General features: G+C 53.3%; 1 protein-coding gene across 2 annotated transcripts; it reads left to right on the forward strand.

Moving 5' to 3' along the window:
* The first annotated feature begins 20 nt into the window (after positions 1-20).
* On the forward strand, positions 21-12,088 carry LOC116230332 (galanin receptor 2b-like). 2 transcript variants are annotated; one of them, XM_090151171.1, is made up of 3 exons: positions 21-4,388; positions 8,305-8,704; positions 11,131-12,088. In XM_090151171.1, the coding sequence occupies exons 2-3, from the start codon at positions 8,331-8,333 to the stop codon at positions 11,867-11,869; spliced, it is 1,113 nt and encodes a 370-aa protein (XP_090007297.1). In that variant the 5' UTR covers positions 21-4,388; positions 8,305-8,330; the 3' UTR covers positions 11,870-12,088. The 2 variants fall into 2 exon arrangements, with proteins under 2 accessions (XP_090007297.1, XP_031451301.2); XM_031595441.2 differs by lacking the exon at positions 21-4,388 and having other exon boundaries at positions 4,397-8,704.
* Positions 12,089-12,299: the final 211 nt, after the last annotated feature.

Below are 12,299 nucleotides of genomic sequence, written 5' to 3' on the forward strand. Positions count from 1 at the left end.
TCGAAGTCGGCGGGTCAGCACCACTGCGCTTGCGCGCTGCCATCTGCCGCAGTACTGACATTGGCCAGTGGGTGGCAGCAGAGGGCCGGGCGGCGCCACGCTCTGTGAGGCTGCAGGCCGCCTCCGTCCCAAGGGAAGCGGCGGCTCCATTGACTGCGAGGGGGAGCGCGCTGCGGGCTGCGGGCTGCGGGCGGAGACGGGGGAAGAAAGAAAAAAGGAGTGACGCAGAGAGTGGACGTGGATGGGGGCAGAGGGCAGGCGAGGAAGGGAACAGGACAGAGAGAGAAGGGAAGGGATGAGGAGGGCAGCAGTGTAGGAAAAAAAATGTGGTGGCAGCAAGGCAGAGATCGAGATGGGAAACATCTGGAGGAGAGATAAGGGTAAGGGGCAGCTGCACCCATAGAAACACAAAGCAGGACTGAGTGAGACAGAACCAGAGAGAGGAAGGCTGCGAAGATGGAGAGAGGAGGGAGAGGACGTGGGATGGAGGGGTGGGGGGACTCAAAGGGGCAGAGAGGAAAGCAGAGGGATAACATGGGAAGAGACAAGGCAGGAAGCAGGACAGATCTGAAAGAAAAGTGTTGGACTTAGAGGCAAGAAAGACGTGGAGACAGGAAGCAGCGCAGAGTGGGGGAGAAGGACGAAATATAATGGACAGCAAGGCAAAAAGAAAATGAATGGCAGGGACACAGAAAGATTCCCTGGTAGGGGGCACTGAATACAACAGAGAGACTGAAAGGAAAGGTGAAGAGCAAGAAAATACAATGAAGAGAAAAACGGCGTGGGATGCAGGAGTACAGAAAAACACAGGGAGAAGAAGTAAGAAAGAATGCTAGGAAGAGAAAGTGAGGTATGGGGGGAAGAAAGCTTGGGAAAGAAATTAGTGACAGGCAGCAGAACTGAGGGATAGAGAAGCAAAAGGTGCTGAGAGGAGCAGGACAGCAGGAGAATAACAGAGTAACACAGGGACAGAAAAGGAGGGCACAGAGCAGAGAGAAGGCAGAGAGAGGGGCAGGACTGGAAGTGAGAAACAGCAAAAAGAGACGAGAGGCACTGAGGGACAGACAGGGTGAGCCATCTGTCTGTCATGGGGGATGGAGCAGGAGTGAGGAAAGGGCTGAGGGACAGCAGGAAGCAGAAAGAAGGACAGGGAGCAGGATGAGGGAGAATATAAAATATCCTGGGGTGGAGAGCAGGGATGGAGGGTGAGAGGAACAGGGAGCAGGGCCTTGCTGTAGGAAAACACACAGATGGGCAGCTGGACAGAGAGCAGATGAGGTGAACAGGAAGAAGGGCAATGGGGTGCAGAAAGAGTAAAAGGAGAGATAGGTAGCAGGATAGATAAACTGAGAGAAACATGGGAAGAAGGGCAGAGTGACACAGAAACCCAGGAGCAAAGGAGCAGGACAGTCTGACTGAGGGGGAAAAAAAAAGAGAGGAAGTTAAAAAGGGAATGGGGACAGAGCAGAGGGATAGAGAAAGAAGCAGAAAGTAAGGGAGAGAAGAGAGGGAGCAGGGGTAGAGAATGTGTGGGTGGTGGAAGGAAGGGACAGAGCAGGGCACTGGCATTGGGGAGGTGTGAGATACAGGGGAGGGATGCAGATCAGGAGAAAACAAAGAGGGAAAGGGATAAAATGGAGATGGGCTGCAAGTCACAGACTGAGGAAGAACAAAAAGAAACAGGATAGAGGCACTGGGGAGAAAAAGAGACAGCCAGCTGGATGTAGCCAGAAGTGAGGGAAAGGGCAGTAGGACAGAGAAGACTGAAAAAATAGAAAACAGAAGCAAGATGTGGAGACAGACAGAAAAAAAAGAGCGAAGTTAAACAGCCAAGACAGAGAAAGAAGGATTAGGAGCAGAGAGAGAAAGAAATACACAAAGAAAGGCAAGGAGGATGGAGATGAGCAGAGGAGGACAAGGAACAGGACACCAAGAGAACAGGGACAGGGAGCAGCACAGTGATGGAGAGAGAAGTATTAGGGATAGTGAAAAGAAGTCATTGAGGCAGAACAGAGGAGTGTGGAGCCTTACAGGTCCCCCAGAACGCCCATGAGCCCCCAGTACCTGCCTCAGAGGTGCAGTGTCCCCCCAGTGTGTCTCTGTGACCATTACAGAGCCCCACAGTACTCCTCAGAGCCTCCCAGCACACTCCAGAGCCCTAACAACAAATGTGCAGCCCCTTTACAGCAGGGCTGAGAGCATGGCATGCAGAGCAGAGGAGGTCCTGCAGTGGAGCACAGGAGATGACTCCAAAATAGGGCTCCTACACAGGACTCCTTGCACACATAGCCTCACCTCAACCAGATACCTCATGGACCTGCTGCCACGAGAGCCTGCAGCCACGGCAGGGCCTGAGCTCTCCAGCATGAGCTCTCCGGCACCAGCAGCCATGCTCCTGAGGCCCCAGCACCTTGCTTCTGACTCCATCTGCAGCTGACAAAGCTCAGCAGGATGGGCACCGACCTGTACCACATCCCAGAGCCAGGGATGGGGGGCTGCTCTCACTGTGTGCTGCACAGGTGCCTGCTCAGCCTTCCCTGATAGTGATGGCACCATTTCACTGCAGCAGCCCATGGGTGTCTGTGTGAGGATTGAGCCCCAGGCCCCTCTCAGCAGGCATTTTCCATCTTCACGTCTTCTAATTCATCTCTGCATTGTGCTACTCCATGGTGCAACGGCTGTGGGAGGAGGAAGGGGTGAGGAGCAGTGGGGTGAGTGTGTACAGCACAGTGGGCCTGGAGAAGGGCTGCAGTGGGCATGTGGGCCTGGGTCCTTCCCTCCCACCCTGTGCAGCAGGGGCCTGAGGGCCCCATCCTTCCCTGCCCTGCAGCTGCACACAGCACTCCATGGTGTGAGTCTGGGTTGGTGGAAGCATTGCACAGCTCTGCTCACTGTGTCCTGAGGTACATCCAGGGCAGGGGCAGCTCTGAGTGAGAGTAATAGAATCATTTGAGTTGGAAGGGGCACTTACAGGTCATCCTTGCACTGAACAGGGGCACCTACAGTTCAATCAGATTTCTCAGATCCCCATCCAGTCTGATCTTGAGTGTTTCCAGGGATGCGGCACCCACCCCATCTCTGGGCAACATGTAAAAAAATTCTTCCTTCTATCCAGTCTAAATCTCCCCTTTTAGTTTGAAACCATTTCCCTTGTTTCATCACAGCACACCCTGCTAAAGAGTCTGTCTCCTTCTTTCTTAAAGCCCGCTTTTAGATACAGAAAGGACATTCTCATGTCTCCCCAGAGTCTTCTCTTCTCCAGGTTGAACAGCCCCAACTCTCTCAGCCTGTCCTCACAGGGAGGTGTTCCATCCCTTGGATCATTTCTGTAGCCCTCCTCTGGACACACTCCAACAGGTCCATGTCTTTCCTGTACTGAGGACTTCACATCTGGATGCAGTCCTCCAGGTGAGGCCTCACAATGCAAAGCAGAGGGGCAGTATCATCCCTTCACCCTGCTGGCCATGCTGCTTTGGTTGCAGCTCAGGATATGGTTGGCTTTCTTGTTTCTGTGGACACATTGCTGCTTGCCATGTCCAGCTGGCCACCCATCAGTACCCCAGGTTCCTTTCAGCAGGGCTGTGCTCAATCCTTTCATCCTTCCAGTTTGTACTGATAGTGAGGGTTGCCCTGACCCAGGACCCACAGAAGGAGCTGGGGAGAGGCACAGGGCAGCCACACAGTGGGGAATGGAAACACATCCAAGATACTCGAAGTGCCTCTGCCCAAAGAGAGGGGCTGGGGGGCAGCTGGGCAGCCCTGATGTCACCCTGCTGCTGCTTTTCTCCAAGGGCCATGAGGAGCTTGTGCCTCCCTGAAAGCCAGGCAGCCACTGCCTGCTGGGCCAGGCTTAGGGCTGAGGGGAGCTGCTGGGGGCTCCAGCTGCGGCTCAGGGTCACTGGGTGCCCCCGGGTGCCTGCCTGGGCTGGGGAGTCCTGGGGTGGGCTCTGTGTTTATGGCGTGTCTGTGGCTGGAGGACACCGGAAACAATTCATAGGTGGTGTAGTGTTGGCTGTTGCACACCTACAGGGCTTCGTGCTGTGTGTGTTTGAGGTGCATGCAGCTGTGCCCACTGTCAGTGCCAAGAGGCGTTAGCTCGCTGTTGGATTTAGTAGAATCACATCGAGTTATAGAATCGTTACAGTTGGAAAAGACCCCCAAAGATCACCAAATCTAACCATCCCCACGGTGCCGTTAAGCCGTGTCCCCAAGTGCCACATCTTCACGTTGTGTGCGCTGCGGGGCGGGCGCTGCGTGCTCGGTGCGAGGTGCCCACAACTGTCAGCGCTGCACGGAGTGCGTGCATCCATAAAGGTGTGCGGCGGGGCCGGGGCGGAGCGAGCAGCGGGGCAGCGGAGCGGAGCGGAGGCGGCAGCGGAGCGTGGCAGGTAGGATCCTGCCGCTGGGAACGGGGCTCCCGAATTCCCGGGTCCCGCCGGTGCGAGCAGCCCGTCCGGGCCAAACGACCGGGAGCGGGGTGGGCGGCGAGGGGAGGGAGCGGCTCCCGGTGCGGACGCGCAGCCCCAGACCCGACCGTGCCCTCTGCGGGAGCACCGGGGAGACCCCGGCTGCCCGCCCCGGCTCGTTGCCTGCCGGATGCTTTGGGGTGGCTGCTGTTCCAAAGCTGAGCACCGAGTTTGTCCCCCAGCAGAGCAAACGAGGTACCTGCACAAATGGGGAAACGGAGGCACTCTTTGCTGGGAACAGCAGTGACAGCAGCAGAATGAGCAGCCCATTGAAAAAAGAGAGCTCGAACCGCCTGCTCCTTCTCCCTTTGCTCCTGTCTGTCCAGAACACGAAGGGTCCGCAGCCCCCATCCCATCACTGCTGCCATTCCTCCCCCGTCTCTCCCGCCCTCCTTGTGGTTCCCTCGATGCAGGATCTGGCCGTGCCGTTCCCAGAGTCCCCGCCGGAACGCGCTGCCGCCCCACCGACGGTCAGTGCCGGTCCTGCTGCTGCCCGCAGCCCTGAGCCCTGCCCGCCCTGCGTCTCCTGGTTTGCCGTTCCAGCTTTGCCACCGATTCAGGTCTCATCCATCCCTGGCAACTTTACCTCTCCCTGTCCCAGCACCTTTGCCCGTGCCAGCCCTGAGCAGCAGATGTGGAAGAGGAACCCCATTGCCCATAGTCTCCTTATTCTTTCTGTTCACGGTAGCTGTCCCTCTCTCATTCTCTGATAGCAAAGACTGTTTGGAACCAAATGAAACTCAAGAGCATTGCCATAAACCCATTCACAAAATGGTAGGGTGTCAAACGGTTGCAAAATGCTTCCAAGGGACGTGAGAGCAGTCCCTCGGGTTCCTGCAGCTGCCTGGGAAGATGCTGGGACTGGGAGTATCTCACTGCACCAAAGGTGCTCTGAGTCACTCCTTGATACTGTGTGTGTATTGCTTACACATACATACCTTGGAAGGGGTAGTGCTGCTGTCACTCTGTGCTGTTGCTACCACTGTCCTGCCTCTGCAGGCAGGGCTGCACACAGAGGAGGGCTTCAGAACTAGTGGAGTAGACATATATATTCATTTCTCTGCTCCATCAATGAGTGCTCTGATAGCTACTAAGCCACCACTTTATGTTCCCAGCTCCCCTATGAAAAGGGAAACAAAGCACTGCTGGGCTTTATACAGACAGGTCATGAGTTGTGGGCAGCCAGGTAGAGCCCTGAAGTTGTGGGAAAGACATGCAGCCAGGCACTTAGCAGCCTGCTACCACCTCCTGCTAAGTCACCATGCTCCTGGTCACCCACTGTCCCTGATAAGAGCATTCCAAGCTCCCTGAATTCCTTTTCCAACAGGATCAAGAATTATGCTTGTAGCTGAGTGATAAATTGTAACAGAAGTAGCTCCCTGACTGTCAGAACCAATTTTTGCCAAGTGAAGCATGAACTGCTCGCATGCACATCAAGGGAAGTCAGATGCAGACTGTAACCAGACTCTGTGACATGCCAGCACTCTGAAGTGATCCCACAGCAAATCACACCAGTGAGGGGATGTTTGCAAAGTTGCCTTCTTTGATTTGCTGAGAGGCATGGAGGTATTCCCTGTCTTTTTGTTCTCTTTAGATCAGCCTTTGAAGAGGGCTGACTGTGACTTATCTGCCTTGCAAGAGAGAGAGAGCAAAGGAAGAGCATCTGTTGATGAGCAGGATGGTGGGGAGGGGACAGCAGTCATCCTACCAGGCAGCACAGGCACAGTCTGTGTGGATGTTAATACGAAGCTGGTTTCTGGCTGAGCTGTCAGATGTTAGAAAGGCTTTGCTAACGATTTTCTCAGACCTACGGAAGGACCTCAGGGTATGCACAGGGTATAGCACTGAGCCTAAGCCAGTGCAATCAAGTAGCAATAGGAGTACAACACCCATAACAGCCTGAGCACACTGCTGCACGCAGGGAAGCTCTCTGGTCCTGAGGGTGTTAGGTAACAACATCACTGGTCCTTCAGCCAGATACTGGGACCAGACTCCCTGGCGGGTGTGGGTGAGCTCCCCTGCTTCTCATACATTCATACAGTGTGGGGTGTTTAGTTCCGGTGTGGCTGTAGGGCGGACTTTTGGCTATACTGAGAACTGACACTGCCATTTTAATTGGTGCTGTTCACACACCAATGCAGAGCTGAGATCACATCTATCATCTACCAAAGATAAATAGCCTGCACCTCAGTGCCGGTCAGCCCCCTTTTCCGGAGGAGTCAGTTCATTCCTCTGCCATACAGGCAGCATAAATAGGCCATTCCACATCTACGAACCTCAAGGTTTCTATGAAGGAGAAGAGGCTCAGCCAAAGATCAAGTTTCTGTGCTGCACTCGCCACAAGGTAAATTTACTTTCAGACAGCCTTGAGGACCCTTCTGCTTCAGGACTGGTAAGTATCCAAGGGAGAAATCTGCATGTCTACAAATGAAGGGCAGTGACCTGGGTTCCAGAGAGTAGGGGTAGCATGTGCTTCCTTCCCTGATGAAGGAGAGGCTGTAACTCCAGGAGGAGCATTTGACTCCTAGCAGCTGCTGGGAAGTCCACGGGAGGCCAAGGACTGCATCCTGCTTTGTAGCCTTTACGTGCCTTTTAACACTGTCTTCATTGCAGCAGTGGTTGTGTTGAATAGAGCTTGCAGTGACTCCAAGCAGCTGACATCCCCAAATCTGCACCGATACCTGGAGCACCTGCAGACCCACGCTCACATGCCTCTTGCAGTGCTTCTGCTTCAGGCACTGCACTTCACACACTGCCTGTGCTCCCAGGCCAATTCCCAAACCTGAATCAGAATGCACAAGCTAGAGCTTTATTAATTGCAGAGATTCCACGATCTCCATGCTTGTGGTAAGCCAGTCTTGGACCACACAGTAGTAACCACAGCACACCCATACAAACACTGCAGAGGGAAAAGGACTCCAGTCATGTTTATTCAAGGGAAACTATGCCTGTGAACAAAGATAGATAGATATAAAATATATTCTTCCAGCTCCAGAACTAAAAAAACACGCAGATTTCTGTGCCTGTGATGGAGAACTAGAGTTTCTCCATGCAACCTCATCTTCAGCTTGCAATCCAAATGCTTGTTTTGATGGCAGGGGACTGATGCAGAAAGCCCAGTTCTAGGGGAGAGCTGCCCTGTGGGGCAGAGAGAAGAAATTTGTTTCTGGATCACTGGAAGCAAAGCATAGGGTGTCCCATCAGAGTTGCCCTCCCCAGAAACTCATTACTTGGGCACAACATGGAACTGGGTAGTAGCTGTCACTGCAAAAAACATTTCCAGCCTGTATCTAGTGTGTGATGCTTGTTCTAGGAGCAGGTACTGAAAGGACTGAAACAGAAGCTATAAAACTGTATGTCAGTATTGGCGGAGCAAACACCTCAGATCATCCAGCTGGTTGGTTCGAGGTTGGAGCCCCACTGTTGGGAACAAACCTCACAGCCCTCCTTCCATCAGCTGGACCAGCTGGGAGGTGAAAATTCTGTTTCCCTTCTCCCACACAGTTGGAGGCTGCGCCACCTATGGGGACAGATGCTATCCTCTCCACTCCCCCAGGTCTCATTTCCAGCATCATCGGTCCAAGGTGAAATCTGAGGCTGGGGTATGGATTCCTTCCAGGGCCAGAATGGGGGAGCATGGAACCCTTTACTCCCACCTTACCCTCACCTATCCTGCAGGCCAGCAGTGACCAGAAGAACCTGCTGAAATGCATGTGTGTCACAGAGCTGAGAGCAGAGCTGTCTGTGTCCTGCCAGCCAACAGATCCAACAGATCATCAACCTAACAGGCCAAGCAGCATTTCTCCAGTCTCTCACCTCTCTCCCTGTGTTGCCACAGGCTCCAGCAACTCACCACGGCACAGAATGATGGAGCATGAGGACGTCACCAGCTTGGCTGGGTACTGGAATTCCTCTGACAGTTACCAGTTCAGCCCTGCTAGTGTCATTGTTCCTGTGGTCTTCTCCCTCATCTTCCTCCTGGGCACAGTTGGGAACAGCCTGGTGCTGGCAGTGCTGCTGCGCAATAGGCAAATGGGCCACAACACTACCAACCTCTTCATCCTCAACCTCAGCCTGGCTGACTTCTTCTTCATTGTCTTCTGCGTGCCTTTCCAGGCCACCATCTACTCCCTTGAGGGCTGGGTCTTCGGTTCCTTCATCTGCAAGGCTGTCCACTTTTTCATCTACCTCACCATGTACGCCAGCAGCTTCACACTGGCTGCTGTCTCTGTGGACAGGTAACGGCCTAACGATGCCCTGGGGCTGGGGAAGGAGGACAGTCAGGAGAATCTGGGTAGAGTGAGAGCATGGGAAGGTCATGGCCTATCATCTTTAGACAAATCAATCAAACCACAGTGGCAATGGTCTGCGTCAAAGGCAGTTTGGGGACTGGTTTTCCCTTCCTCTAACAACCCCAAGCAGCACTTCCAGCTCTCCTGAGTGCAGAGCCAGTGCTGTTCCTGTCCGTGCTTCCCAGACAGGTTAGGGTGCTTGAGAAACTTATCTCCACACTGTGCCAAAAACACCCACTGCTCATCACCTAGCCCTAGATCAGAGGCAGCACTGTGAGGTAATGGCTATCCCCAACCCACCACTGCAGAAAAGTTTCATGTGGGGTCAGCAAGGTGAACTGAGGGCACTGTGGGGGATGCCACATAAATGCACAAGAGGGATCACTCATTCTCCTGCAGCTGCCAGCCCAGCACAAAACCTGTCACCTAACAGTTCCTGCTGCCTCACTTCTCCCCAGCTCTTCTGGGCCCCACAGCACCCTATGCAGGAGGGCAGCCATGCCACAAGGCATGTTTCTTCCTGGGAAACTGCCTAGGCTGCTCTGGCCTTATTGATGGCATCTAAATTGTTTCCAAGGACTCTACCTAGTTTTCCCTCATGGTGACTGAGTCAGCTGCCCCACTTCTGTGCTGGTGGTGCAGGATGAGAAGGAGTTCCATGCTGGAGTAAGACTCAGCCACACCTGCCATACACAGAACGTGCCCTGGCCCATCTTGCTCTTTGTGCTTGCTTCCAAGGGTACTAAGACAAGACAAGGTCAAACAGCCCTCTGCAGTAAGGAGGATCACAAGGCTGCAGGCAGAAGGACACTTCAGTACCTGTGCTCCCAGGTCCCAGTAACAGGGAACCTCTGGGATAGATTAAGTCCCAGTAAGCGGTGTGGTTGGTCTATTCTTCCAGTCTCCTTCCACTTCATCCTGCTCCCAGGTGATGCTTGTAGGGCTCTGATATCAGGCAGTTGTTCCATTCCAACAGGCTAGCATCCCAGATGGGGTGATGGTGTAGGATTCCCAACAAAAACATCACACTCCTCTGGGTTTCTAGTGCTTATGTGCTCTAGCTGTTGTCACAACAAAGATCTGAGATTTCTCACGCTCCACCTTGTGTGCATGTTCTCTGTGCTGGGCATCCCTCAGCCAAGGCCTGTCAGCCTCCTGACCAACACCAGCCAGCAGCCCAGGCCAGTGTTGACAACCATGACAGATGGATAACTCTTATGGCAACATCTCAGCCTCCTGCTTTTCTGTACCTACATCCCCTGTCTGCAGTTTGCTGCTCCAGCCTGCTCAGAACTGGGAGTACAATCTCAAAAACACCCTCCCAAAAGACATGTTGGCAGGGCATTTGTGCCTGTATTCTTTCCCTTTCTGGTGGCACTTTTGTGATGTTGTGCAGCATCTGCATTTCAGCATAACGTTGCATGACTCATACACAGCTGCTTGGAGCTTTCAGGATGAAAGGACCAGCAAGCAACAAGAGTTTTGCCACACTTATGACCCTTTAGACCAGCTGCCTGTTTTATCTCCCTGCTCTGCTGGCCTGACAGTGCATCACATGGATGTCCTTCCCTGGGTGCTGGCAGGTGGAGACTGCGGTGGTTGTGCTGATAGCACTTCTCTGTCCCTTACCCATCAGCACCAAGCCACCTTCTCCTTTCTAACATCTACTTGCAGCTCCTGCAGGAGTGCAAAGCAAACATGGGAAAAGGGATTCCCATTTGCTGCTTGTTCCCTTTCCAGCCTAATGTGTGCAACAGCATAGAGCACCACAGAGGCAGTTCTGCCAGCTTTGTCCTATAGTGTTGCTTGGAGGTGGGTAAGCAAAGCTGGCCATCACATTGGCCACTGCTGATGGAAGAGACAGGTTCCCAAAGGCAAAAGTCTGCCTGGCCCTGCTGGCACCCAGGTGGAGGCAGACACAACCTTGGCAACAGGGAGAAAATCTCTCCCTTGCCAGTCTGATCTGTGAAAGCCAGAGAGGGCTGAAAATGAACCCTGACTGGGCAGGAGCCAGCACTGCATCCATCACCAAGTGAAGCTTCCTCTGATACTGAAACTGCTAGATAAATTCCACCAAGCAGTGAATATCTGTGTGGTCTCCACAGCCCTGTTTCTTTCTAGATCAGCATATAACCCACCACATCATATGCAGATGAGCCAGCCAGCCCACACCTATGGGAGAAGATGCATCCTTACTACAAAGAGAACAGCTGTTTTACCTAGGACCATATCTCTAAGAGGCCATGAGATATCATGCAGGGACACTACTCAGAGATCTTCAGGAGAATGAAGGAAGCCCTCTTGTTCCTCGTGTTTATGTGGCCACAGCTTGACTGAAATCTCAGCTCCGGTTGCTTTGCTCTCTCCTCCAGGTACCTGGCCATCCGCTATCCGCTGCGCTCCCGGGAGCTGCGAACCCCCTACAATGCAATGGCTGCCATGGCTGTGATCTGGGGTCTCTCTGTGGTCTTTGCTGGGCCCTACCTGAGCTACTACAACCTGATTGAGTGGGAGTCCAGCTATATCTGCATGCCTGGCTGGGAGGAGTGGAGACGCAAGGTCATGGACACCAGTACATTTGCCTTTGGCTATGTCATCCCAGTTCTGGTCATCAGCCTCTCCTACACCAGGACCATCAAGTACCTGTGGACAGCAGTGGAACCCTTGGAGGACATGTCAGAGTCCAAGAAGGCCAAGCGGAAGGTAACTAAAATGATCATCATCGTAACTATCCTTTTTTGCCTGTGCTGGCTGCCCTACCACGTAGTCATCCTCCGATACCTCTATGGAGATTTCCCTTTCAACCAGGCCACCTACGCCTTCCGTCTGCTTTCCCACTGCATGGCCTATGCCAACTCCTGCCTCAACCCCATCGTCTATGCCCTGGTATCCAAACATTTCCGTAAGGGCTTCAAAAAAGTCTTCAGCTGTCTCCTGAGGAAGAAGCACCGCAACAAGGTGCATGTGTTACATGCTGCTCACATTGTGCCTGGCTTTGAGGCAGGCTCCACTGAAGTGTCCCAGGTGCATGAGGAAAATAACAGGTGTGAGCTGAACCCAGACTCCCTGGCAGTCCCCTCTGGTTCTTCCAAGCACCTTCACCTTTCTTAGTAGCTCCACACCATCTGCCAGCCCAGCTGTGCCATCTGCCTCATGCCACTCTCTCCCATTGAATGAGACAGGATGCTAGGAAAGGCAAGACAGAAACCTTGCTATATCCTGCTTCTGGCCTTGCTGTTCCTTTTCTTTCTGGGTATCAACTGTCCTCCTAAGCTGCCTCCCCACATCTTATGTACAAGGAAAGGAATGGACCCACACTTGCTCCTGATTCACAGCCCACCTGGAGTTCAAGGACTAATGCTCCAGCTCTTCTGTTGACTCTCATCCTTCTAAGTCCTCTACTTAGCAGCCCCACTACATTGGACACATTTGTTTGCTTTCAGATGGTCCCTTCTTGCCTCCTGTTGTCTGATCTGGACAAAGTGTTTCTTATGGAGTGGCAAGGGAGACAGGCAGCGTAAGCAGGGCCAGGTGAACAAAG

The sequence above is a fragment of the Phasianus colchicus genome, chromosome 16, assembly GCF_987193195.1.
Source record: "Phasianus colchicus chromosome 16, bPhaCol1.hap1.1, whole genome shotgun sequence".
NCBI lineage: Eukaryota > Metazoa > Chordata > Aves > Galliformes > Phasianidae > Phasianus > Phasianus colchicus.